The 26,402-nt window shown below is 38.7% G+C and overlaps 8 protein-coding genes and 1 long non-coding RNA gene across 14 annotated transcripts; 4 read left to right on the plus strand and 5 right to left on the minus strand.

Moving 5' to 3' along the window:
• The first annotated feature begins 876 nt into the window (after nt 1-876).
• Nucleotides 877-1,665, plus strand: LOC103410550 (uncharacterized). The gene is made up of 2 exons (XM_008349240.4): nt 877-1,168; nt 1,299-1,665. The coding sequence occupies exons 1-2, from the start codon at nt 984-986 to the stop codon at nt 1,483-1,485; spliced, it is 372 nt and encodes a 123-aa protein (XP_008347462.3). The 5' UTR covers nt 877-983; the 3' UTR covers nt 1,486-1,665.
• A 150-nt stretch (nt 1,666-1,815) lies between these two features.
• LOC103410551 (ferrochelatase-2, chloroplastic-like) lies at nt 1,816-5,228 on the minus strand. The gene is made up of 9 exons (XM_070826631.1): nt 4,942-5,228; nt 4,157-4,460; nt 3,913-4,056; nt 3,614-3,715; nt 3,304-3,407; nt 3,094-3,220; nt 2,760-2,912; nt 2,498-2,598; nt 1,816-2,402 (listed from the first exon to the last, which is right to left on the minus strand). The coding sequence occupies exons 1-9, from the start codon at nt 5,010-5,012 to the stop codon at nt 2,087-2,089; spliced, it is 1,422 nt and encodes a 473-aa protein (XP_070682732.1). The 5' UTR covers nt 5,013-5,228; the 3' UTR covers nt 1,816-2,086.
• A 779-nt stretch (nt 5,229-6,007) lies between these two features.
• On the plus strand, nt 6,008-7,945 carry LOC139198406 (uncharacterized). The gene is made up of 2 exons (XR_011583867.1): nt 6,008-6,080; nt 6,837-7,945. It is a non-coding gene; the product is annotated as an uncharacterized lncRNA (long non-coding RNA).
• Nucleotides 7,946-8,668: 723 nt separating this feature from the next.
• LOC103428686 (uncharacterized protein C6G9.01c) lies at nt 8,669-10,004 on the minus strand. Its single transcript, XM_008366811.3, has 2 exons — nt 9,749-10,004; nt 8,669-9,373 (listed from the first exon to the last, which is right to left on the minus strand). Exon 2 carries the CDS (start codon nt 9,347-9,349, stop codon nt 8,888-8,890), a length of 462 nt encoding a protein of 153 aa, XP_008365033.3. The 5' UTR covers nt 9,350-9,373; nt 9,749-10,004; the 3' UTR covers nt 8,669-8,887.
• Nucleotides 10,005-10,482: 478 nt separating this feature from the next.
• LOC103440599 (uncharacterized) lies at nt 10,483-13,902 on the minus strand. Its single transcript, XM_070826633.1, has 9 exons — nt 13,660-13,902; nt 13,041-13,121; nt 12,680-12,729; nt 12,119-12,196; nt 11,503-11,560; nt 11,368-11,417; nt 11,087-11,195; nt 10,948-11,009; nt 10,483-10,737 (listed from the first exon to the last, which is right to left on the minus strand). The coding sequence occupies exons 1-9, from the start codon at nt 13,741-13,743 to the stop codon at nt 10,698-10,700; spliced, it is 612 nt and encodes a 203-aa protein (XP_070682734.1). The 5' UTR covers nt 13,744-13,902; the 3' UTR covers nt 10,483-10,697.
• Nucleotides 13,903-14,502: 600 nt separating this feature from the next.
• LOC103410562 (uncharacterized) lies at nt 14,503-17,850 on the plus strand. Its single transcript, XM_008349248.3, has one exon. It carries the CDS (start codon nt 14,706-14,708, stop codon nt 16,779-16,781), a length of 2,076 nt encoding a protein of 691 aa, XP_008347470.3. The 5' UTR covers nt 14,503-14,705; the 3' UTR covers nt 16,782-17,850.
• On the minus strand, nt 17,169-17,747 carry LOC103410555 (copper transporter 5.1-like). The gene has a single exon (XM_008349244.4). The coding sequence runs from the start codon at nt 17,745-17,747 to the stop codon at nt 17,295-17,297; it is 453 nt and encodes a 150-aa protein (XP_008347466.3). The 3' UTR covers nt 17,169-17,294.
• Nucleotides 17,851-21,015: 3,165 nt separating the features above from the next.
• On the plus strand, nt 21,016-21,948 carry LOC103410556 (E3 ubiquitin-protein ligase AIP2-like). Its single transcript, XM_070827110.1, has 2 exons — nt 21,016-21,468; nt 21,582-21,948. The coding sequence occupies exons 1-2, from the start codon at nt 21,142-21,144 to the stop codon at nt 21,729-21,731; spliced, it is 477 nt and encodes a 158-aa protein (XP_070683211.1). The 5' UTR covers nt 21,016-21,141; the 3' UTR covers nt 21,732-21,948.
• A 144-nt stretch (nt 21,949-22,092) lies between these two features.
• LOC103440598 (putative disease resistance protein RGA4) lies at nt 22,093-26,154 on the minus strand. 6 transcript variants are annotated; one of them, XM_029106698.2, is made up of 4 exons: nt 23,037-26,154; nt 22,867-22,945; nt 22,658-22,732; nt 22,093-22,547 (listed from the first exon to the last, which is right to left on the minus strand). In XM_029106698.2, the coding sequence occupies exon 1, from the start codon at nt 25,877-25,879 to the stop codon at nt 23,045-23,047; it is 2,835 nt and encodes a 944-aa protein (XP_028962531.2). In that variant the 5' UTR covers nt 25,880-26,154; the 3' UTR covers nt 22,093-22,547; nt 22,658-22,732; nt 22,867-22,945; nt 23,037-23,044. The 6 variants fall into 6 exon arrangements, with proteins under 6 accessions (XP_028962531.2, XP_028962535.2, XP_028962534.2 ...); XM_029106702.2 differs by having other exon boundaries at nt 22,658-22,741; XM_029106701.2 differs by having other exon boundaries at nt 22,658-22,750.
• Nucleotides 26,155-26,402: the final 248 nt, after the last annotated feature.

Consider the following 26,402-nt stretch of genomic DNA (forward strand, 5'->3'; position numbering starts at 1 on the left):
CCAAGCACATGACACTTTCTAACAGAAAATTGGATGAAGTTAAAGATACTTAACGGTAGGGGGTTAATTGGCCACTTTAACATAGTTTAGGGGGTTAATTGGCTGAAAAAATAGTTCAGGGGGGAAATTGAAACTCACGTGATAGTTTAGGGGGTTAAATGACAGTTTACTCTTATTTTGACGTGTCAACTTGTTTTTTATTTTCAGGAACTGTAAGCTTCTTAAAATTAAAGAAGAACATTACATTATGGGCTTCAGTTGACAAATTGTGTTCGATTATATTTTCGGTGTCTAGTTCTAGAATTAAAATTTGATTAAGCATACATATATTACTCAATAAATGATAGGACCGTACTACCGCATATGTAAATTAAATCTTGAAAAACCACATACTTATGAATCGGGCAGTCCGATTTCATCCTATATTATAATATAGGAAGTTTTAACAAAACACTTCCGCTACTGTTAACTTTTAACGAAAAACCACATTTTTACCTTTAACTGACACTATTCACTGTACTTTTAAAAACGGTTTTTCGTTAAAAGAGAAGTTTTTTTGAATTTTTCGTTAGTTTTTCTTAATATTAATTGGCTTTAATGACGTGGAAATATCACATCAAACTTTTCTTGGTGGCTGCTCCACCGCTGCATCCTAATAAAAACCCTAATTTCCGCTCCCCTCAGCTAAAAAACCAGAGCACTAAGGTATACAATCTTTTTTATTTATTTATTATTATTGTGAATTTTCAATTTAAATTCTAGGTTTAGTCCTTTTACATTGGATTTTGTTTTTACTTTGGATTAATTTCCATTCCGATATGGTGATTTAATTTTGAGATGAGAGTCATGATGCATTTGAATAAGAATAATTATCTCTGCACTCAAGTTCGGAGTTTGATTCCCTCTTCCCGCACTATTGCTTGTATATATAAAAAAAATAAAGTTACCATTTTGTGGGGTTATTTGGATTTCAGGGACGAGTGATGGCATCGAAGGTGTTTCTTCAGTTGCAAGGCAAGGCAACTCAAGCTTCAAGGGTTGTGGCAGAGTACGGATCTTCCTATTACAAGCAGGTATTGGAGAAGAACAGGCATTACGTTCAGGAGCCTCCCACTGCTGAAAAATGCAGCCTTTTGTCCAAACGCTTGTTCTATACCCGTCTTGCTAGGTCAGCCGTTTAATAACTTTCAATTCTTGCAGACGAAAGTTAGGCCAGTTGGTCAGGATAGTGTGACGTCAAAATATGATACATGGATGCCATACGGGTAGTCTCTAATCATTATCTTTGTCTCATGCAGTATACCGGGGCGGTATGAAACATTTCAGAAGGAGCTTGATTCGGTCAAGCAAACGTGGAAGAACAGGCCGGCGCTGAGGGTGGAGGATGCCGGAATAGCTGCCCTGTTCGGCTTAGAATGCTTCGCCTGGTTTTGTGCCGGTGAGATGATAGGTCTAGGATTCACATTCACAGGTTACCGCGTTTAGACGCTGCTGAGATTGTGATCATGTGAAGCATCGACGTTCACATTCTCATCAGTTGATTTTGATTTCCATATATTAGCTTCTTTTCGACAGATACGATGAAAATACGACTTGAAAAATTATTTTGATTTTCATATGTTAGCACCCTTTTTAGTACATACAATGCTCTGTACTTTTGTTTTACATCTGAACTGGAAACCTGTATAGTGGTTAGCCAGGATGCCGGACTGTCGAGTTTGGGTACCGGCTACAAGGGAGAAATCGAAAGGAAACTGTCAGTCCGACCGGAGATGGACGTAAGAAACCAGAAGCAGATGATTATACTCAAAACAGTTATCGTAAACCAGCTTTACGTGCAAATCATAACATCCAAAACGTACAAAGTAGAATCTAAGATATGCCTCACGAATCAAAGCATGTTCACCAAAACATTATCAAAAAATTTACGTTTAGGAAGAATGGGCTAAATACAAAACTTATCTCTTGGAAACTGCAAAGCTTGTTCCGTATGGAGTTGAGGATCAATTGGAAGAGAATGGGGGATTCTTCGTGGTGTTCTGACTCGTAATCTATTTTCTGTGTACGTGAAAGCTTAATACCTTCCTTAAATCAGGTGGTTCCTGAAAGCCATGATCATTTTCGGGGAGAAGAACAAAACAAATGCCAAAAAGGAACCAAAGAATATCTTGATAGCGTATCTCAGGGGGTCGAGATCGACTACTTCTGAGGTAGTTTGTGGGGTTGACATGGCTGTTGCAAGTGGTAAGGCTTCTATTACTGCATCTGCCAGGTCTGTTATAAACGAAGGAGTACAACCAAGGGCAGGGACTCGGCCCCAATTCTCAATGCCAGATTCGAGGGCCAATTCCCTGTACTCCATATCAATTTCTTCAAGAGTCTCTATGTGCTCGCTCACAAAGCTGGATAAAAAAAATTTAGATGTCAAATTAACTTACTATACTTCCGTGAGAGAAATAACCAAATAATGCCCGGGGCCAGAAACAAAGTTAAGTACCTGACTGGAACAGCTAGGAGACTTTTCATGCCTTTCTGGCCAAGCTCAACAAGAACTTCATCAGTGTAGGGCTTTAGCCATTGCACAGGACCAACTCGGCTCTGATCACCACCCGACCCCAAAATAAGGGAAAGAAAATCAGAAAACAACATAAAGAAAGTTGTAGCCATACGTGATGGACAACAACTGACGGTAGTTCTGAGAACCAAAAAAGGTAGAAAAGTAAAATGTAGGACTCAGAAAATAGAGTTTTATAACCCACCTGGTAAGCAAGGGTATGTTCATTGTTGATTCCTCTAGATTTCAGCTCTTTCATTATTAAGAAGATGCACTCCTCCATTTGATCTTTGTAAGGATCTCCGGCATCCTCCACGTAACTGAGCGGTACTCCGTGGGCACTGAAGAATATCATGACCTGAATTTCATACACAATAAGCAACGCTTACCTGAGCTGTGAATTTCATGCAATAACCGTACAATGAAAACATACGTTCAATAACAAAATCTATAAACCAAAAAAAGTGAAATTTAATTTCATCAAAAGAGCCATTTCTGATGAATTTAAAGCATATGTTCAATAGAAGCATCAAGCGCACCTCTGCAGGCTCAGAAAAACTTTCTAGCTCTTTGGAAATCAAGTCAGCCATTGACTTAAGATAGCCTTCACGTTGATACCACGAGTTTATAATAGAAACAGGCATCCTTGATAGGTACGCATCTTTCCTGCAAGATGGGCACTCACATTCAGAAAACTGACCATTGTAAACAGACATAAGTAGTTTCATAAACCGACAGCAAACTATCACCTGAAAATATCCCGGAGCACAGAAACGCTTGATCCAGTTGTAGAGATAGAGAACTGAGGGTATAGAGGCAGGACCACAAGCCTGGTTATTCTGTCTTTCTTAATCTGTCACAGATAATGTGGAAAACTGTTAGTCATTTGATCCATTCAATTAGAAGATGCCCCATGATGAGTAACTACAAATTCAAGACTAACCAATATAAACATTGGGAGACTTTTAGGTTACAATCTATTGTCCCATATCCTTTACATTGCCTGGAACCAACGGCAAATATAAAAATATTACTAAGTTACTGAAATTTAAGACTCACTTGCTGAACTGCTTCCTCAGTAAACGGGTACCAATAACGCATTCCCACATAAACATTAACAGGCAAGTCCTTCGATTCCAGAGTCTTTTTGAGTTCATTTGCCTGTAACAAGCCACCTAAGTATGAGAAAATATAACAAAACGTACCTAACAAACCACCAAATATTCTCAAATGATACATTCTTGTAGAATATAATCGATTTATTTTTTATTTTTTGTGGGGTAAGGAAACAGGACAAGATTATACAAATAAAAACTAAAGAAAACATTTCAACAGGCATGTTATGTATATTGCTCTACCTGCTCATCTGTAATTTTACGCAATGGTGAACCACCTCCTATAGCAGCATAACCTTCTTTGCTTTTTGGGGCTCGAAGCACAGAAATTAATTTCGCCAATGGTTGCTGGAGAAACCGAAACAACCTTGGGAGGCGAATGATATCCTGTCTCCCACAACACGTGAAAATGTTAGTAATGAGTGCATTAAGTGAATAACTCATGCTGACACCAATAAGGCAAGGCACCAAAAGCAGATGAACATACCGGGTCGGCAAAAAGATTGAACAAAAACGGCTGAACATCATTAAGCGTCTCGGGTCCTCCAAGATTCAGAAGCAGCACTCCAACCTTCTCTTCCCCAACATGGGAATGAGACTCTACACCAGTCCCACCATAAGTGCATACACCCGCCGGACATAATACTTCCCCAACAGGGTTTTTCTTAGAATAATGTGATAACCCAAACATGTCATTTCCTTTATCACTCGCTGCAGAGCATGAAACTGTGAGCTGCTTCGAAATTTTCAATCCCCTGGATGAACGGAAAGAGGCAGATCCCGACCTACCACTAAAATTACATTTAGACGGTTAGTCAAAATCTCATCTTAGCTAGCTTAAATGAAAGTCTGAAACCAATAAACCAAAACTCAAACATAATTCGATTGCCATAATTCAATGTTCCTGTTGCTGTTTGGCTGTCGTAAAAATGCAAACTTTCTGTTTGGTTGTCGTAAAAATGAAAACTTTTCTGTTTGGTTGCTGGGAAAATGCAAATTTACACATATAGCCAAAATCTCAGCTTAGCCAAACCAATAACCAAGACCCAAACATAATTCGATTTCTGTTTGGTTGCAGGGAAAATGCAAACTTTCAATACAACGGAAACGGGATAGCCATACAATATAGAGCTCTCACCCAAGATATTACTAGGATTTTCTCGCGCGATTAACTCTAAACACGAATCTAATTAAATAAAAGAGCCATTTACTGATCCAAATTGCAAAACAAACCAGAAAAAAATAAAATAAAATAAAATTTCGAGGGCTTACGCGGATACTCTACGATCTGAATGGGAGAGATTGATTTGGGGAAGAACGCGGGAGCATGTGGCGGAGTCCATGGTGATCGACGGCGGAAAAAAAAGAAACCCAAAACTTTTGTCGAATCGTTGAAGAAGCTTTAACGTCTTCAGCGCTTCCTTTTAACGAAGTCGCCCGACTCCAACCAACTCCACTACCTAACATACTCTCTCTCCTCTGAGATTTCTAATTTCCGTTGAGAATACGTGTCCGAAGAGTGCAACGTCCACGCGTACAAGTCCAACGAAAAACGGGAAAGAGATCTGGTCTGATCACTTCTATCAAAGCTCATGATCAAGTGATCTGGATCGTTAAAATTTGATCCAACGATTATAATTATTATAACTTTAGAGGTATCCTCTGTTTGTAGTCGTTGGATCAAATTTCAACGGCCTGGATCACTTGATCCTGGGTCTTCCTCGAAAAAGGCGGTTTCCGTGGAAATTTTTTTTAATGTGACTGGATCACAGAATGATACATCATGTGTCACTATATTAATGGTAGAATATGTGTACTAAAAGTTAATAATTTAAAAAATACAATTTCCCACCATTTATAAAAAAAAAACACGTGGTGTATCACTCATATTCTCATTACAATGAAAAAATTTGTATTAATTTTTCATCTCCCCTCCTAGTTTTCATCTTCTTCCTTCTTCTCTTATTTGAAATGTTACGGTTAAGTCACGTCAATATTTTATGTTAATTTGTTAACAGTCATAAGAAGATAAAAAATAATATATGAGAGAAGGAGAGGAAGGAGATGAGAATAGGAGTTAAAAGAATCTGACTGCCATTGTTTACCCATTTTTTTTCTAGGGAGAGTCGACAGTCACGTGATAACACGTGCCGTAAGGGTTGGGCTTGAGGATGGATCGAGGGCTAGACAATGATAAAATTAAATGGGCTCACCCAATTGGATGAAAAACCTCACGGGCTTTTGAAGTGGGCTTCGACTTTGTAATACTCCGTACAGTTAGGGTTAGGTGGCCTCAGCAGCTATAAATTAGTAGTTTGCCCGCTCCACCATCCCCCCTTCTACTTCGATCTCTGCCTGCTCGCATGAATTCCATCTGAAAGTCTAACCTCCCTGCAATTAGCTCTTTCTGGGTAATTAAATTTCATTTTTTATTTGATTTAATATTTATATGGTTGTAGATTCTGGGTTTTGTTAGTGGGTTATGATGTGATCGGGGCTCCATATTCGAGTCAACAGCAGGCGCCCGATTGGTGGCGACCCGACTGCCGCTTGGAGCCAATAGTAAATGTCCGTAGTGGGTGAAGATCCATGAAACCGAAATCCCAATTTGTTTCATGACACAATATCCACCGTACATTTTTCTAAATCTTTTTTTTTCAAAATAATTTTGGTTGGATTTATGAAAAATATTAAAATTTGTGAATGAATAAATGAGGGCACTCCAGTCAGACACGGGTGTTTGTTGCTAAATTCAATAACAAGCGACCTTTTGCATGGTGCCTAGAAATAGCTACTGTCACGATTGGAGGAAAGATGTTCTTTTTCCACGCTTTCCTTCAAATTTAAAGCAGCTAAATCTTCTAATTTTATGAATAATTTGTTGGGTTTTGTGTTTTAAATCTAAATCTTGATTCTTTTTTAGTAAAAACATTGTGAAGATTCGGAAGATTTTAGCTTTTGGTGTTGCATTTGATGCAATGTCCCTGAAGGATAGGGAGGAGGATTGTCTGCCCTCCAAGTTTCGGTGCCCTTCCATGCCCTTCTGTTTTGTGTGGTCACGGTTAAGTCACGTTAATATTTTATATTATTTTTTTATAGAGATAATAAGACAAAAATAAATAATAATATAAAATATTAACGTGGTTTAACCGTGACCACACAATCAGGAGGGCATGGGAGGGCACGGGAACTTGGAGGGCAGACAATCCTCCTCCGAAGGATAGACCTGTAATTTGATTAATTGCTATATTTTAATGGGTAATTGTCGTTTGACCCTCTTAAACTATTATTCCATTTGAAATTAAACTATTGTTTTGGGCAAATTAATATACTGAATTATTTGAAATTGGTCAATTTATTCTCTACCGTCAAATTTATTGAAATTTCATTCATTTTACTGTCAAATATTTACCCTTAAAACTGAATCACGTGCTGGATATTTGAAAGCAAAGTGTTATATGGACTGGTAGATTAATTTATCGGTCATCGAAGGATTAATTTACTAAAAAAATTAAGGGATGTGTTATATACCGCACTTTTTTTTACTTCTCATATATCTTATGTTGATTTCTGTCATTGATATTCTTCAATTCATTCGATCCAACGATAAAAAATTAAAAGGGTGTAAAAAGTAAAAAGGGTGTGTAAGATATCACACCTCAAAATTAATTTAAGAATTCTATTTCAACTAGGATAATAATCAGGTTGTCAAACTACAGGTTACTGATTTTAACGATGGTATTAGTCGATAAAAATGTGCTGTCATGGTGAATTAACCAAAAAAAAATGTCGATAAGATTAGTAACCCTGTAAGTGAATAATAAGATTGAATGAGGATATAGTGAATGTGTTGGGAAGCTCTGTCCACACGAGTCAACAGCAAGAACCGGTTTGATGGTGCATTGACCGCCGCTTGGAGCCGATATGAAATTGGCAGTAGAAGAGATAGCTTGAAATGCTCTCTGCTTTCATGCTACAATTTTTGGCTACATTCTAAACTACTCTAGTATACGAGATCGATAATTCACACTAGTATAGAAGATGGGGGATTCGGACTCTGGTGCAATGGGGAGGGAACACTGATAATGTTTAAATTCGGAGATTTAAGTGACTGGATTTGATACCTTGTTCGTTCATCTGTTTGGAACTGCTATTTTTGTGTCGATGCAGGTGGCAGATTTGAGTGGTGAAAATTTGAAGGATTTGCTGCATATTTGTTTTTTGTGCTACAACTTTCTTGTATTTTAAAACAATGAATGAAATCAAAATTGAGTGTAACTTTGCACATTTTGAGCAAGTATCTATGGTCATATGTTCAGTTTGAAGTTTGAAATTTGGATAAATTGTAGCAACGGTTCATCAACTAAAAATCTATTACTATTGGTCCCTCAACTCATCAAAACGTGTAGTTATGGTTTTCTTCAACTTCGTCAGAGTTTTGTCAAAATGAGTTATGTTGGAATGACCATTGCTACAAATGAGTTAAAGTTGAGGGACCATTTCTTTAGCTGGATTAAAGTTGAGGGACCATTGGTAATGAATTTTTAATTAAGAGATCATCTCTAGTTGGATTAAAGTTGAGGGTCTATTGGTAATTGATTTTTAGTTGAGGGATTATTGGTAATGAATTTTTAGTTGAGGGACTATAGCTGCACGTTTTGATGAGTTGATACACCAATGGTAATGAATTTTTAATTGAGGGATAATCGCTCCAATTGAGTTAAAGTTGAAACGCCATTACTACAATTTGAATCATTTGAACACAGGGATTTCTATTATGCACCAGTAAGTATCACCAATGCCAGTGACCATGGAATCTCCAATGCAGAATAGTTGCGGGATATGAGTGGCCGGTCGGACCAGCTGTATGGTGCCGATCAACACGGCACTCGTATCCTGCTACACCGTTATTCTAGAAACTCTCTGTGACTGAACCTACATTCAAGCAAAACAAAACATCAGAGACTCGAGTCTGCTGCAGACAAAAGGGAAGTGCAGCTGCAGCAAAACATCCTCTTTCATTTCATTGGCATTAAAACTGAGAAACTCGTTGTAGAAGGATACAAATTTATAAGATGAGGCTAACAGAACACGATCATGATTCATTTAATCAGGTTCTGGTGTACATTACAACAAATGCCGAAAACTGCACTCGCCATACTCAAATTGAAAAGGCAAATCTTTAAAACTAAAAAATCTCTAGGATTTTGCAGGCATCTCAAAAGCAACAGGAACAATCAAACGGACAAAGCGGGGTGTTTCCGGCATCTGCATTGTTAATTCCCAACTCATCTTCTGTATAAACAGCAAGCCCATCCTGTGTTCTCTTTTTCGGCTGAGAAGACAGGTCCCCAAATCCGCCATCTCTAATCCCTTTATCCTTCTTCTTTGTCTTGAGCTTGTGGGGTTTTTCAGTCGCGTTTTCTTTTGGTTTTTTAGCCTTTCCAGACTCGGTTTTCTTCTTTTTCGCTGCAAATATATCATCAATCTCAGACGCGGGCTTCTTCGCGGAAGACGGAGACTTCTCGCCCTTCTCAGTTTCGGGTTTCTTCCTCTTTTTTGCAGATGTTTCATCAACCTCAGAAGTAGGCCTTTTCACCGAAGATGGCGGCTTTTCCTCTTCTACAACTGTATCATCTTTCACCTCTCTGGGAGCTTTTGATTTACTCTTTTTTCCCATCTTTTCAGATCCCAAATCCCAATCCTGCATCACATCCATATCATATTACTGCGAATTGAAACAAAAAACAGAGATCTAAAAAGAAAATATGAAATGTACAGTTTCAAAAATCAGATGACTCAACAATTGGAAAACCCAGAAAGCAATCAAAACAGAAAAGCGAATGAAATTGAAACTTCCTTTCTGGGAAATCCGTTACTCAACTTTCCCAGCAACCAAACAGAAAGAACCGAGCTGTGTAGGGTTACGATTTTCAAAGCATCAATTTTTTGAGAATTCGACAACTCGTTCAAAGCAATCGAGGATTTTGGGAACGAATGCAATCGAAGTGACGGAAGCAGATATATAATAGTAAAGGTAGATGCACCGAGAAAAAAATTGGAGCTGAGAAGAGCTAACCTTTAGGCTGCGAAGAAACGGTGAGAGAGAGTGAGTCGCAAAAAACCCTAGCTCGATGCGTTTGCAGGGAAGCCCTGAGACTAAACCCTAGGACTAGAAACGAGCTTTGTCAGAGAGAGCGGGACCAAAGTATAAAACTAGGACTATGTCAATTGCACTAATAGCCGATCTAGTTTGCTCGAATTTTCATTTTCGTCCTTGAAGTTGTTTAGTTGCATTTTTGCCCTTGTACAATTAAACGAAGAAATTCCAACTTGTTTTTGAAATGGTTTGTCTTCGGTAGTTTGGCTTATCGAGTAGTCTGAAATTTTAAATATTTTTTATTGTTCGATTAATTATCATTAAGTCGTCTCAGACTATTGAAGAAAAATTATTTCAAATAAGGTGTGCACAAAATAGATGAAAAACTAATTTAACGGATTGAACTAAAGTGAAAACAAAGCAAAACTACAAAGACGAAAGGTAACAAAAAAAAACTACGGAGAGGATAGGGAAAATTCGAGCAACTACTATTAGTGCAATTTTGGGTTTTTATTGAATTGTTTGTTATTAAATTAAGCTGTAACTCCCAAGATTGTGTTTTAAAACTAAATATGGGTTAATTTGTTAATGATAATTATCTTTACTGGTAAGGTGTAACTGAGATTTCATCGGTTCAATTTCGCAATGACAAGTTCGAAATCAAATTATTATGACAAAGCATTGTGTGGCTTAGCTCGAAAGATATAAGAAAATTAAAACTGAAGCATATGAATATGATAGCATAAGCCTTATCATAACCTCCATCTGGTTTATTTCGACTAACATTTCCCAACCATAAAGATGCCACAAATAAAAGAATTGTGCCAACAATTCAGTACTTCCTTGTTTTTAAGGTATCAACATACAAACTACAGAGAGTATTTAATCCTTAAGAAACACCGCAGATTGCAGGTAGCGTTTGACTTGTTCATTCAACATGTGAGAGACCCCCACCTTCAGCCTTTGTCCTACAGACGAGAACAATTGACAAAAAACGAAACATATACATGCATCAGTTCACTTGACAGGACATGAAACTCTAGGGATGGAGTTGTACTGATAAAGCAGCGTGCCAAAGAAAATGCAATGTCCATGAAGCGAGATTTAATGACGACTGCTATGTCTAAATAAAGGAGTCATCAACATTTTACGATTCCACATGGATAACGAAGACTTACTTGTGATCGGAAGGATTTGGCCTGAGTTCGTAAACAATTGTTGCGACAACATCCCTCTTCAACTGTTCATCGTAGACAAGAAAAATGTATTATTTGCCGAAGTTGCACAACAAAATCTGCTCGTATGGAATGAAATTACCTTTGTAGCTTCGCCCTTAAAGCCAATGTACTCTATCTTAGTTGTATCACCACCAAAACTATCGGGAAAATGCAATGTGATGCTGGCCACGTTTTGAAATTTGGAATATCTGATTATGTGGACAAAAGTAGTATCAGAAGGATAGTTGATGGTTTAAATGGATTACCTTCGGTGTTGTCAGTTTGAAAAGGAATAATATTTCCCCTCAATTTTTACAGGTATCATGTTCTCAAACATTACAAAACATGATCTTTGTAGCACAGGAGGCTATAAATAAATACCTTGTCTGGTACTCCAACGTTCCTTGGAAATTTTCGACCAGATCCCACTCCTTAAAACAACAAGAACACATGTTTCAAAGCTGAAAAGTTGAACTTATCAATTAGCTTTCCAACAAGCTAATACGAATGCAATACCTGAATAGCTTGCATTCCTTGAGCATCTGAAAAGTCAATGCCTTCTCTGTTGATGAACCTAATTTAAGCAATGCAGTTCTAATTTTAGTTTTTCCAAATATATGAAACGAGATGAAGTGAATATTGGACATCCATCAAAGGCTGTTTCAATAGATATTTTCTCAGAAAACTCATACAGGGCTACACTCACGATCACTACTATATATTGAAAAGAACGCAAAAAATTCCCTGCATATTCCAAGTTAATTCCAAATCATAGGTACTGACTACATAAACATGAAATGGATGAGACAAGAAAATATGAACTTTATGCAAGGAAATGGTGGTACATTAAGACGAAAAAAAATTACCAATGAGTTTATTTGAGTAAAACGAAGGGGTGTGATATCCACACACCCCTTTTTACTTCTCTCACACCCTTTTAATTTTCGGAAGTCGGATCGGATGAATTAAAGAAGATCAAAGGACAGAAATTAACAAGGGGTGTGGGAGAAGTTAAAAGGGGTGTGTGGATAGCACACCCCAAAACGAATTATCACTTAAATCCTCATCATTCTAACTACACCAATATAAGAAGGCTTTGCCTTAGGTAGAAGATATAAAATGTCAAACTTACGCCCTCATCTTGGAAGGACTTGTTCCGTCAACACCACCGACAACAGATATGCTCTTTATCTTTACATCTGATGTAAATCTATAAAAAAATAAATGAGGAAAATATAACTCAGTTAGATGTATGTAACAACATCAGCGAATACTAGGTTCTAATTAAATCTCTGCAAAAACAAGCAATGACAAGTTAAAATAGAAATACATCCTCAAGATCATGACTTGTATCTCCTACGGATTTCACAGAAATGACAAACCATTCAAGAAACACGAAAGGGAGCTATGAGTGCACGACAAAAGGAAAATTATAAAATGATGCACATATTAAGTTTCACGTTTTGGAAGAACCTGAAGATGCTACTGAGGTTAAGTCCCTTACTCAAACTCATACAGACCAGATTACGGAGAATCAGGCACATGCTACCATTGAAATTGAACGGAAAGATGGAAAATGGGTAAAAGTACTGAAGCACTGGATCTACCTGTCCCCATCCATTTCATGCTCATGCAGTCAATAACTCATGTTATAAAAGACAACATATCAAACAACAAAAAATGGGACACTCACGGAATGTAAACAAGTAACTCAGGATCACCCTCATTGCTCTCCAAGTGCCCCTGTAGCAGAAAGTAGGATCCAATGAGCCTTCTTACGCCTATAAATTCAAACATAAATTACCACCAAAATATATGGTAAACCTGAACTGGATCTCAATCAGTAACTTCCTAAACTTGTGCTAAAATATTGTCATGACATATCAATCTGAGATTTCATTTATAAAAACTTACGAAGTTGGGATTAGTACATTAACAATGACATCTACAAATAATGTTCGTGAATCACTCTATTGTTTCACTCACAGGAAAGTGTTCAAAACACCTTCAGAAAAAGAAGATAAAACAGACAATCATATATAAGGAATCATTACCCCACTAGAATTCAGTCTTTGCTCCCAAGCTTTGAAAACCGACTTGACGCTTCCAGGAACCGCCTCATTCAAAGCAGTAACCTATAACAACAAAATTTCAAATCCTTTCAAGGAGGGACCATGGTGCATACTGATGATTATAATCCAAACAGAATTCAGCTGAAAGTGGCATCATGTCAACCAGCAAACACAAGCTCCAACGAAACACGCCATTTACAGAAGAATTAAGTGTGGGAGTATTCCAAAGTATCAACAAACGCTCATCAGAAATCACCAAATACTCCTCACAAAGCCACCCATACAGAAATCGGAAAGCCCAACAAACCCCCATTTCATAATTTTCCACTGCAATCATGAAATCTATACACAACAAACGCAATGCTTACTCAAAACGCCAGTAAGAGAGAGAATTTCAGCTCAACGGGTTAATCCGAGTCACTGATCTTTCAACGAAAAATTTCCATCTGGGTACTTTCAGATGAACCCGAAAAATCATAAAATATTAATCAGATTGCAATCCCACCCAAATAGAGCAGCAGCGTGATAGTTCATACAGGAAAAAAAACGCAGGAATAGTGAAATTAAGAGCGAGCAAAGGAGAAAGGCAGAGAATTTGGACCTTGGGGAGGTCGATATGCTCGTAGAGAGTCCAACCGGACGAACAATCATGATCTTCGCAGCTGTGGTCGTGCAAGCAAGCCATCTCTTTTTCCCTCTATTACTGAATTTCTCACAAGAAAATTACGAAAGACGAAGGAAGAAGAAAGAGAAGCAACCAGATAATAAGAGCCGAGCCAAGCCAAGCCGAGTCGTCGCGTTTTTAAGAGTAAATTACATTTTTAACCCTGTGGCGAATTTCATCCTTTTTTTGTCACTTACGAAATGTGTAAATTGTAACAATGATCACTTAACTTTAATCAAATTAGAACAATAATCATTCAATTAAAAATTCATTATCATTGGTTCCTTAATTCATCAAAATGTGTAGATATAGTCATTTTCGTCAACTTCGTTAGAATTTTATCAAAATAAGTTATGTTTGAAGGATCATTGCTGCAATTGGAGTCCCTCAACTCATCAAAACGTGTAGCTATGGTCATTTTCGTCACCTTCGTCACAATTGTATCAAAATGAGTCATGTTGGAATGATCATTGCTACAATTTGGTTAAAGTTGAGGGACCATTACTCCAATTTGGTTAAAATTGAGGGACAATTTCTCCAATTAGATTAAAGTTTAATAACCAATCGTAATGAATTTTTAGTTAAGAATACACGTTTTGATAAATTAAGAGATTAATGATAATAAATTTTTAATTAAGAAACAATTGCTCCAATTGAGTTTAAAAAAAATAACATTACTACAATCAGAAATCACACATATATATTGTGATTTCGTAATGTTTTTAATTAAAAAAACATTACGAAAGTAAAGGGCACAGAGGGGAACTGCAGGGACTCGAAGTCCAATTTTATCGCGGACTCAGTTTCCTGTTTGATTTGGGATTCTCGATTTCCTATTTGATTTGGGACTCTCAGTCTCCTATATATTGTGATTTCGTAACCCTTATCAGAAATCACACCTCTCATTCTTTCCTTTCCACACTTTGATTTGGGGTTGGGGTTTTTTCGAATTCGAGTTCAAACTTTTTAGTTTCCAGAGGATTATGGCGAAGGACACCGATGACAAGCTGCCGCGGGCGAAAAGGGTTAAGAACAAAGCCCCAGCTCCTGTCCAAATCACCGCGGAGCAACTCCTCCGCGAGGCGCGTGACGGTCAAGAGGGTGACATCCGTCCTCCCAAACAGCAGATAAATGACTCTACCGAGCTTGCTGATTTTCGCCTCCGAATGCGCAAGGGATTCGAGGACCAAGTCCGGCGCCAGAAGCAGAATGCCCGCGTCTGGATCAAGTATGCTCGGTGGGAGGAGTCCCAGAAGGAATTGGACCGTGCACGCTCTGTTTGGGAGCGGCTGCTTGAGGTGGATTATCGAAACCACACCGTCTGGGTCGAGTATGCCGGGATGGAGATGAAGATTAAGATGATCAACCATGCGAGGAATGTGTGGGAGCGTGCTGTGCAACTCTTGCCGAGGGTGGATCAGCTCTGGTACAAATATATTCACATGGAGGAGATGATAGGGAATGTGGCTCGTGCTCGGGAAATATTTCGGAGGTGGATGGATTGGATGCCGGACCAGCAAGGCTGGATCGAATTCATCAAGTTTGAGCTTCGGTATAACGAAATAGATCACGCGAGAGCGATTTTTGAGCAGTTCGTACAATGTCATCCAAAAGCTGACGCTTGGATTCGGTATGCCAAGTTTGAGATGAAGAATGGCGACCTTGCAAGGGTAAGGGATGTGTATGAGACGGCAGTGGATATGGTAGACAATGATGAGGAGGCCGAACGGTTGTTTCTGGCTTTTGCTGAATTTGAAGAAGGGTGCAAAGAAATCGAGCGTGCAAGGAGTATTTATAAGTTAGGGCGCGATCGTATACCAAAAGGAAAGGCTGCTTCTTTGTATAGGATGTTCGAGGAATTTGAGGAGCGGTATGGGGACAGACAGGCGATAGAGGATGCAGTTGTGAACAAGGCAAGGTTCAAGTACGAGCAGGAGGTTAGGAAGAATCCTTTGGATTATGATGCCTGGTTCGGTTATATAAGGCTGGAAGAAAATGCAGGGAACAAGGAGAAGATTAGACAAGTTTATGATCGAGCGATTGCCAATGTACCACCGGCTCAAGAAAAGCGGTATTGGCAGCGCTACATTTATCTCTGGATCAACTATGCACTGTATGAGGAGATTGATGCTCGCGATGAGGACCATGCACGCGCTGTCTATAGAATGTGCCTTGAACTGATTCCTCATAAGAAGTTCACATTTGCAAAAATGTGGATTCTCGCAGCCGAGTTTGAGATCCGACAACTGAAACTCGAGTATGCACGTAAGATACTTGGTACTGCAATTGGCAAGGCAGCTAAAGGCAAGATATTTAAGAGGTACATTGAGATTGAGTGGCAACTACGTAATGCTGATCGCTGTCGGAAACTGTATGAAAAGTTTCTGCATTGGTCGCCGGAAAATTGCTATGCGTGGATCAGGTATGCAGAGTTTGAGAAAAAACTTTGCGACACGGAACGAGCCAGATCAGTTTATGAACATGCCATCAGCCAAAAACAACTCGACAAGCCCGAATTGCTGTGGAAGTCATATATTGACTTCGAACTAGCAGAGAGAGAGTTTGAGAGAGCTAGAGATCTGTACGGGCGACTCTTAGAACGGACCCAACACGTTAAAGTGTGGATCAGTTACGCAGCATTCGAGGCATCGGCTATGGTGGGAGGAGACGGAATGCGCTCAGAAGATGTTATTGAGCAAAAGGAACAATGCATTCAGCGCGCCAGAAGGGTTTTCAAGAGAGCGTCGGAATATTTTAGAACTTCAGCGCCGGAACTTAAGGAACAAAGAACTATGCTGCTAGAACAATGGCTGAACACGGAGGAGGAGTTTGGGGATTTCGGTGATGTTACGTTAGTGCAAGCGAAGCTGCCGCGGAGATTGAAGAGGAAGCGGCCAATAGTTATTGAAGATGGTGGTTCTGCTGGGTTTGAAGAATACATTGATTATCTTTTTCCAGAAGAAGCTCATAACACGAACTGGAAGCTTTTCGAAGCTGCCTACCATTGGAAGAGGCGAAAAGATTCTTCTGCGGAGGATGCGGAAGATAAAGAAACATAGCAAATTGTACTCGATTTTAGAGATAAATGTTTTTTATATTTTAAAAGCACTTGTAAAAAGTTTTGTTCAAGATTTTTTTTTAAAATTGATAGTAAAAATATTTTTGTCAAAAGTGTTTTTAATTATTTATGAACACGTTAAAAATGTTTTTAATTATTTAAAAGCAATTTCAAACATGGTTGCTCGTGCTGTTGCTTCACGCGCTGTCTAGCATGATGGTACTTTCCGATTGAATACTTTTGATTTCGAGTGTTTTTTATAATATTTTTGCCGAAAATGTACACGTTAGAATTTAATAAAGTTTCAACGAGCTGATAGATTCTGTTTTCGTTTTTGGATTCATATATTCGTAATGCATCGAGCAACGTATAAATTAAACAACAACAATAATGCAATATTTTTTTATAGAAAGCAGACAATTACATGTCGATAGCAAGTTGGCAAAGATGCAAGTTGCAGCCTTTCGATTTCGAGTAGTATCTATAAAATTACTAAATCCACCCAAAAAAATCTCTAAGCACACGCACACGAATTATCCACCACCACACGCGCCACGTCATCGTCCCCACTCCGAAACGCCCAGTAACCAATCGCCAGCCCCAAAACGATGGCCACGAACACTCCCCCGTTAAACGACATGATCGCCAGCATAATCATGTACCCGATCGCCGCGTTGACTCCGAAAAGCACGCTCTCCGCCAGCCTCCCTGCCGAGAACCTCCCTCCGGCGCCGCCGAGCTTGGAGCCGATCAGCGGGGTCCGGATCGGCGCGTCGGACGCCGATTTCAAGGAAGACGAGGAGGCCGCGCGCTTGATGCGCACGCGCAGGTCCTCGAGGTACCGGTAGAAAACAGGGACGAGAAGGCAGGCGAGCAGCGTGAGGGAGTAGCTCGCCCACGTGTCGGTTTTCCACGAGTCGAAGAGGAGCGTTACCTGCCGGCTCCAGTAGAAGGTCATGTGCATCATCTTCTTCGATTTCTAGAGAGAGAAAGTAGAAGCAGCGGATTTTTGGGGGATTTTTGGAGAAGAAGACTTGCCAGAGACGGGCAAGAAATTTAGAAAAATGGATAGTTTGATCCGTTTGGTGTGTACGTTGTTAATTGTTTGGTACGAGATGTGCGTTCGGATGTACCCTTGGAGTTGTTATTATTTACGATTTTGTCTCAGTGGGTTTCTGGACGTCTTTTGATTTTGTATGATTAACAGTGTTTAGAGGGGCTGATTTGGAATTTAGAAAATATGGGGCCCCGCTAAGTATTTGGGCTTGATGGCAATTTTGTCCTAAGAAAAAAAACCCAAAATGCAGTACAAGGATCGAAGATGCTAAAGATTGTACTGCAGACAGTACAATCTGAACAACCCAGACGAAGCCCCAAAACTACCCTTTTCTCTCAAAAGGGAGAACAACTTGTATGGATCGAATTTATCATCATTGTGACATTTTGTTATTATTTATATGTTTTTTTACATGATATTGAATTATTAGATCAGGAGGTCACAAGATAGGATTATGGTATTATGAATGTAGTCTCACTTGCTCCAATCCAATATATTCAATCAAAAGCTTCTACATCAAAGGAGACTAGGCCTATAAGTCTTACAATTTGATATGCAGGAAGTACTAACCTAGGGATAGAGATCCACTCTGTATCTAATTGTCCGAAGCTCAAGGATTGGATAATCTGGACTACTCAAAATTGAATTTGATGGTCCTATTAACTTATTTCGTTAGCCCATCTCACACAAATCAATGACTCTTATTTCTCTCTTTCACACCCAAAAGCACATATTTCCTGGTCCTTGGACTCGGGGCACTAAGGTCTAGAAAGGGTCCAACTTTATCTTCCTCTCTTTAGATGAAGCAAATGAAATTATTCAGGTGAATAGTAAATAAAAATAGTACAAATTTTTTTTTTGAATGATGACTTTCAGCAGATGGGCATCACGAGTGAATTGTAACTTTGCTCGCTATTCAACAACAAATTTTTCAGTGTATTCAGAACACGAAACAAAACACTACATGTCATTATATAATTAGAGTATAGCACCTCATGTTTCAAGCTTACTGGATTCTCTCCTATTCAACAATCCATGAATTTCTTGATTGTCGAGGAATTTGAGTCAAAATATACAATTGCTTTATGGGTTTTTTTTTTTTTGAGTTTTAGCGAAACACTCTCGTATTATTCACTTTCACTGGTATTATTCACTACACATTTATTTGTAATTTTTCATTAAAACTAAAGTTTTTTTGGACTTTTTGTTAGTTTTCTTTTTTTTTTGTTGTCTAAAAAGTTGCTTGATGGTTGGAAAAACACTTGGACTTTATTTTCTAATAAATCATTGTATTTTGAACAAAGACACATAAAAAGCAATTGTAGAATGCACACTTAATCAAGTACACCTAATTATGTAATATTTATACTTACATAACAATTCGAACTATTAAATATTTTTATTGAATTTTTTATATGGGATCCGTCCCTTGCAATGAAATCATCATTTGACCCAAAAAAAAATTGTATCTTGAGAAAAAAAAGAAGTGATAACCCACAATAAGATTTGAAACCCTTTTATATAACTTTTAGGTGTGTAGCAATGTCATATGACAAGTATTTTGAGTAAGAGAGAAACTCTTATAATATACGTAATACAAACTTAGAAGTATTTTGAGTAAGAGAGAAACTCTTATAATATACGTAATACAAACTTAGAACATGGAGCAAATATATATTAGGCGAATAATGTTATTAGACTATGTCTTGATTATAAGAGAGAATCTTTCATTAAGTATAGCTATCTCACATTACGTTGAGTGGGACTCAATTTTAGGAGATTCACAAGCTTTGATACATCGTTGGGCATGGCCAAGTTAACTAAAATTGTAACTCCATCTGCAACTAACTAGTTGTATGATGAAACTTTTTACTTCATTCATTAAGAAAATATAATCCTTCTCCAAAGTCCAAAATCCAACCGCATGATCGCTATGATTATTGTATCTGAGTCTTGTGCTATCGTCAATCCATTTTGTGCCAGTCAATGCCGTTAACTTCTCTGTTCACATGATTAAATAGAAAATATACAATCATCCTCAAACCAAACTAAGTCTTGTGCTACCGTCAATCCATTTCATGCCAGCCAATGCCGTTAACTTCTCTGTTCACATGATTATTGTATCTGACCTGTTGAAAAATCACCATGAAAGAGCACAGGTCCAAGCAGCAAGGAGTCAAAAGGCTTTAAGGATTCATTTTCGAACGCCTGCTAAGATATCATGGCATTGTTGAAGATGATCAAAATTTCAGTTGAAGCTGCTTTTTGTATAATTGGAAAAATTGGAAAAATTCATTAACAAAGTATTGTAGCTCCATGTTTTGTATAATAAGCCGCTTTTTGCAGCTTCCATTTTTTGGCTTTTTTTCATCTGAAACTTTGAAATAAAGTTGTTTTGGAATGTTTACCAAACATAAAAAACTCTACCAACTTTTTTAAAAATCACCTCAACCCCAAACTGGGGCTTCATCTTCCCATCTTTAGTGGGCTCTCTCTAACCCATCTATTGGGCACAATAACAACTATATATTCTAATGGGTATACAAGAATCTTTTGTTAATATGATTGAAAATCAAACGAACTCAGATAAAATAACGTGAAGAAAAAATGTATAAAAAACTAAAAGAAAAAAAAAACTGAAGCACAAACAACTTCATACATGTCCTAACTTTTTGGTAATCTTTTGCTTCATGTTGAATTTTTTAGTGTCAAAACTTACCCACCACCAGGCAACTCATGCAAACGACCACATGTAAATCAAACGACGTTGATAAAGGTGTCGTTTATGAAGTAACGAGAAGGCGTGAGAACGCAGTGACGTGGACAGACAGTTGGAATGTGAGACTGCGTGCAGACGATCCGATTCCCACCTTCGTCTCCCAACGGTGACCTCCTCGCCAACCCAAACTCACAGAAATATAAGAATAATCCGACTCCGAAAAACGCAGAAAAATAAAATATCCGATACGATACAAACCGATTTAACCCGAATCTGAAAATGGAAGTCAAATTCAAAGACGAAAAGAAATTGGAGCAGCGATTGGAGGAGCTCCACAAGGACGTTTCCAAGAAGCACAAATTCGAGGACGCCGTCACCGCTCTTAATTCGCTGCTCCGGGACCATTACTCCTCCGCTTCTCCGTCGCTCTTCATTCGCTGTTCGAGGACGTTCCCAAAATTTATTTTCTTTTATTGGAATTGAATTTTTGGTTTTTTAGGATATTTGTTTGAGGGGCATTTGACTTTGGGGCGGGAGCCGCCGCAGCCGCGGTGGCTGGTGCAGTCGAATCTTTTGACCGCGGCCATGGCGGCGGGGTGGTCTTCTGAGTCGGGTCCTGGAATCGAAGAGAACTCGGAAGGCGCAGTGAATCTGCTTCAATCGCTCATTGACAACCTCGACAGCGTTTTGCCGCCGAGGATTTTGGATGACGTGAGGGCGGCTCCGAGGGTCCCGCCTGCGAGCAAACAGGTGGTGGCCAATCTTCCGGTGATCACGATCACCGAGGAAGTGTTGAAGGAGCTCGGAGAGGACGCAGATTGCTGCATTTGTAAGGAAAACTTGGTTGTCAATGACAAAATGGAGTTGCCCTGCAAGCACACTTTTCATCCTCCTTGCCTAAAGCCATGGCTGGTAATACTAATTTTTCAACATTTGCAATATTGCTAATGTATCTCATTGGTTGCGTTCAATTCGAATTTTAAGTGGCTGACTGACGGGTTTTTGGGTTGTTTTGATTGTGGCAGGATGAGCACAATTCTTGTCCGATATGCTGGCATGAGCTGCAGACGGATGATCATGTGTACGAGAACTGGAAGGAGAGGGAGAAGGAGGCCGAAGAAGACGGAAAAAGAGCTGCGAATGCGATTCGAGGTGGTGAATACATGTATGTTTAATGTTTAGATGATGACATTTGCTTCAACAATTGTCAGATTTGCAGCTTCATTAATAAATTCTTATTCAGTGCATCACATTAAGCATGTCTATGAGTGTGTTTTGATGTGAGCCTGTTTTGAAGTGCTTTTAGAATTGCTAAAAGTGCTTTCGGACAACTAAAACTGTTTTAAATGCATCTGTTGTTGTGAGCTATTTGTTGAGTTTCTTTGCTTGGAACTGAAGACTTGGATCGTTATATTTCAACTGAAATACTGGCCTTTTTCTTTAGACAAGGCCAAGGTGGTAGAGAGCTAACCATTTATTCCAGGTTCACGGCTTTTATTCCAGGCCGCCCAACTATACTATACACCGAACTTCGTCTAAATGAAAAGAAGTATGATATTCATTAGCGTTATGGAAGAATACGTACAGGAGAGGATGGGGTGCACCACTGAAAGGGACCTCAGTATAAACATTGTTGGGGATTTCAACCCAATTGAAGGAGAAAGAACTCTACACGCCAAAATTACATAGTATGACTATCCTTTACAAGGAGATGTACAATCTTGTAAGCTCCTCAAACCAAACTACGTCTATGCGAAATGCAGTTAGCTCCCCTGTTCACGTGATTGTATTTGACCTGTTGAAAAATGGCCATGAAGGATCATTAAGCGCAGGTCCAAGCAATGAGGAGACAGCAGAGGAATGCTTTGAGGAATCACTTTCCAATGCCTGCAGGTTCTCATGACTTAGGTGAAGATGATCAAATTTTGTGGGGAAGCTGCAGTAATGGTATGTTGATGGTCGACATCACGCTTTTAGGTTCTACAGAATCCCTGAAACGATAGGTAAATTACCTATTCAGCAACATCTATATGACATTGTCCTAGAATTAAATTTTCCTAAGAAACGACCAAATAATGTATATTAAAGCCAAACAACAAACCTCATGAGAAACCTGAAGGTGACTTCAACTGACGCTCTTTAATTTGGCTCACCTCTGCTCAAGTCTTACTATTTTCTGCGAAAACTTAAGCAACTAAGATAAGAAAATTATGCGCCGTGCAAATTTGATATTGAATTTGGCACGGACATATGAATAGTTACTAAAAAGTGCTTCATAAATCAGTATATATAAAAAGGAAAGAAAATAACCTTTCAAAGAAGATTAATAGATATGCCTAGCTCGCGAGTCACCACTTGATCGACGTTGTTCATGTCCTTTGAAGATTATCTTAATTCTGAAAAAAGAAAAATAAGAAAAATAAACAAATATGATGATAGCATACGTACATGTGTAAATAAGATAGATAGTGCTCAATTACCTTAAGGATTAAAAGATTTTGATGTTTGGGATTTGAGAAATCTTGGGCCGCTCCTCTCCACTGCCTTGTTCCTGCAGTGGTGTTTTCCAGAGGAAGTCTGGCAGTGTTTTTATGCCTTTGCAGAAACGAATTTCTAAAGAGGAAAGGCATGGCATGATTGAAATTTCTGAATCCTCTTTGTTCCACCCTTCCACGCCTACTTCCCACTCCTCCAACACTGACATGAAACGAATTTCGAATTCTTTCAACTTTGGAAAAAATAAGGATGATGATGATTTCAATGACGACTCATCTTCGTCGACTATTCCCAAAAATTCACCACCAATCTTTTTCACCTTATCCACTGCATCCAAAGTCAGCTTTTCAAGGTGGGGCAATTTCCCAAGAGGAGGCAAAAACTGACATTCACTCCATTCAAATAGATAGATGATTCTTAAGTTGTGCAAAGACATGATCCAATTGGGACAGGTGGTGCCTGAATGATAAGAAATGTCTAAAGAGTCCAGATTTTCGTGCGGTCGTAGCCCATTCAGTATTTCTACAGTGCTTCTTGTCTGCTTGTATTGAACATCCTTAGAATCAATTTCGAGATGAAAGAGTTTCTTCATGTGCCACAACTGTGCTTTCTCAAGCTCTCTCTCATCTTTCACATTCCCCTTCAATTTTATGATGAGACTGCCCTCAAGGTTCAAGACTCTCAGATCTCCCACTTGTAATGCTGCTCTGTTCTCATCCTCACCACAAACCACAACACACGCATCAATTCTTTTCAATTTTTTTAATCTCCGAATTCCTTTTGGCAAGTACTCCAGCTTACCACAACCATAAACATAAAGGTGCTTTAAGCTAATCAACTTTCCCATGTTATCAGGTAATTTTTCAAGTGACCTGCAATAACAAATGCGCAAGGTATACAAATTGTACAACTCACAAATACTATCCGGCAATATCTTCAAACCATGATTCCATGACAAATCAATATGCCTCAAATGTATTAATTCACCAATTTCCTTTGGGACTTCACTTATGCAATTGTAACTCAAATTTAATGTCCTAAGACATTTCAATTGTAGAATGAAGTTTGAGTCTATCGTAGCAAAGAATGAATGAAAATATGAGAGTGAACGTAGGTTTTTGCAATTGTAATATGCATTAGAAGGTCGGAACGACAGAAACTTATCACGTTTCGACCTAAAGGTTAAGGTCAAATGACGAACCTTTTCACCCAAACCCTCTATTTCACCGTCAACATCCTCAGTGATCAAACATTCATTCTTAGTGAGATATTGCACAAAGTCATGAACAATATCATGCATTTTGCAACCTGTAATTTTACCACTAACACTGTCTTTCTCCAAATCTTGAAAAAAAGACCGTGCTACTAAGTTATCAAAAATTGCTTGACCAACTTCTCCCTCATCTTTATCCCCTTTTGAATTAAGATAATCTTGTGCCATCCAAAGATTAATCAACTCATCCCTCTCAAACTTATGATCTTTAGGAAAACTAGCACAATACAAAAGACAACATTTGACTGCTGGCGCCAAATCATAATAACTTAGAAAAAGTGGTTGAAAAACTTCTTGCTCCACCTCTTCTCGATCCCATATCTTACTATTCAAGACATCTAGCCATTCCCTCTGTGTTTTCTTATTGCACATGAGACTACCTAATGCTTTTGCAGCAAGAGGTAAGCCCTTGCATTTCTTCACAATATCCCTACTAATATCTTCAAACGCCTTGGACTCTTCTACTTCTGTATCATCAAACGCCATGCAATTGAAGATTGATAAACAATATTCTTCCCTCAACCCTCCCAAATTGATCATTTCATTTTTTGCTCTCATCATATCAACGACCTCACGCTTTCGTGTGGTCACCAAAATTTTACTACCAGGAGCACCACTTTTGATTAGTGGTGCCCTTAATTTTTCCCACTTCTCACGGTCGTGGGTCCACACATCATCTAGGACAAGGAGAAACCTTTTGCCCTCGATGGATGTTGACATGCGGTGCAAGACACGATCCAACTCATTTGAGCTTTGGGCATCATCACCGCTTATAGCTTTGGCAATCTTAATCTCATCAAAAGGATTTGAGACACAAACCCACACTCTAATCTCAAAATAGGCTTTAACCTTGTCATCATTATAAACAAGTTGGGCTAGAGTTGTTTTTCCCATTCCCCCCATCCCTAGAATAGGGATGATAAGGAGCCCCCTCCGATCTTCTCCACCATCACTCAACAACTTTTTTTTCAGAATTTCTTTTTCCTCATCCCGACCAAATACCTCTGACTGGACGACAAAAGACGAAGTCCTCTGCCGTTCAGGTAATTGTTGAATGCCTCTTTCTGTGTGTAGAAACCCATACCTTTTACTTTGCTCATCAATCTCAGTTAGCCTACCATTCAGATCTTTTATCCTACTCGCAATTTTACTGCGAAAAATCACTTCTTTGGCTTTGCGAAAACAAAAGCAGCTAGAGGAAACAGAGAAAGTTACCTTCTTCTTCTTCTTCTCCTCCTCAGGAACAACAACATCTTCACCTTCTCGTTCTTGCTTCTCAACCTGTTGTCTCAGCATGTCAGTGTTCCACTCGTCCAGCACGTCCACCATCTGGAAGGATATGTCTTTGAGCCGATCCAACCAGATCCTCACGCCGGCCTCCTTGACTTGCCTTTGCTCTGCATCTTCGAGAACGGCTTGAATAGCTCTGAGATTGCCAGCAAATTCTTCAACATCTTTCTTGGCGTCCAAAACAAGTCTCACCTCTTCGTCAACGTACTCGTAAACTGTTGAAGCCAGCCGATCCAGTAGCGTGGAAATGATCCCGTCAGCCATTTTTTGAGCCTCCGCAAAATAGAAGAAATGATGTAGAAGAAATGCAGAATGGTTCGTTGCGTTGCCTCTCTTGTATCCAGCTTGTATGATTATTCCAAGTCAATCAAGTAAATTAAAGTAAAGTGAGTGGTTGGTGTGCTGTCATATTCTGTGGAGGCCAATTCCAACGCACTCCGCGGAAACAAAGTAATCATGTGAAAAAGAAAAGGATTAAAAATCATCAAGCCTTCATTAAGTTACCATTTATGAACGACAAGCGTACAATTATTACTTGGTATTTTTTTTTTTTGGAAGAAATTATTACTTTGCAATTTGTATTCAAACACTAGCTTTCTTTGGGAAGAGGATATCCTTTTTGTAGAGGTCTTACAGATTCTTACATTATGGTTGTTTATTATAAATTATACGATCAATTTTTGTTAATTATTATTTTTTTAATTTTAAATAATTTATAAACATACGATATACGATAAATGGTTAAGATATGACGATGATTATAATCTTTTGAATCCGAATTGAAATC

This window comes from Malus domestica, chromosome 08 (genome assembly GCF_042453785.1).
Source record: "Malus domestica chromosome 08, GDT2T_hap1".
NCBI lineage: Eukaryota > Viridiplantae > Streptophyta > Magnoliopsida > Rosales > Rosaceae > Malus > Malus domestica.

Excerpts from the sequence above, each read along its gene's own strand:
- LOC103410550 (XM_008349240.4), top strand. The coding sequence starts at position 984 with ATGGCATCGAAGGTGTTTCTTCAGTTGCAAGGCAAGGCAACTCAAGCT. Across the intron at positions 1,169-1,298 it reads TTCTATACCCGTCTTGCTAG|TATACCGGGGCGGTATGAAA; the intron begins GTCAGCCGTTTA and ends TGTCTCATGCAG.
- LOC103410551 (XM_070826631.1), bottom strand. The coding sequence starts at position 5,012 with ATGGACTCCGCCACATGCTCCCGCGTTCTTCCCCAAATCAATCTCTCC. Across the intron at positions 4,057-4,156 it reads TCAATCTTTTTGCCGACCCG|GATATCATTCGCCTCCCAAG; the intron begins GTATGTTCATCT and ends TGTGGGAGACAG. Across the intron at positions 2,913-3,093 it reads GTTTTTCTGAGCCTGCAGAG|GTCATGATATTCTTCAGTGC; the intron begins GTGCGCTTGATG and ends TATGAAATTCAG.
- LOC103428686 (XM_008366811.3), bottom strand. The coding sequence starts at position 9,349 with ATGGGAAAAAAGAGTAAATCAAAAGCTCCCAGAGAGGTGAAAGATGAT.
- LOC103440599 (XM_070826633.1), bottom strand. The coding sequence starts at position 13,743 with ATGGCTTGCTTGCACGACCACAGCTGCGAAGATCATGATTGTTCGTCC. Across the intron at positions 11,196-11,367 it reads ACGTTGGAGTACCAGACAAG|ATATTCCAAATTTCAAAACG; the intron begins GTATTTATTTAT and ends CCACATAATCAG. Across the intron at positions 11,010-11,086 it reads TTAAGGGCGAAGCTACAAAG|TTGAAGAGGGATGTTGTCGC; the intron begins GTAATTTCATTC and ends TACGATGAACAG.
- LOC103410562 (XM_008349248.3), top strand. The coding sequence starts at position 14,706 with ATGGCGAAGGACACCGATGACAAGCTGCCGCGGGCGAAAAGGGTTAAG.
- LOC103410555 (XM_008349244.4), bottom strand. The coding sequence starts at position 17,747 with ATGATGCACATGACCTTCTACTGGAGCCGGCAGGTAACGCTCCTCTTC.
- LOC103410556 (XM_070827110.1), top strand. The coding sequence starts at position 21,142 with ATGGCGGCGGGGTGGTCTTCTGAGTCGGGTCCTGGAATCGAAGAGAAC. Across the intron at positions 21,469-21,581 it reads CTTGCCTAAAGCCATGGCTG|GATGAGCACAATTCTTGTCC; the intron begins GTAATACTAATT and ends TGATTGTGGCAG.
- LOC103440598 (XM_029106698.2), bottom strand. The coding sequence starts at position 25,879 with ATGGCTGACGGGATCATTTCCACGCTACTGGATCGGCTGGCTTCAACA.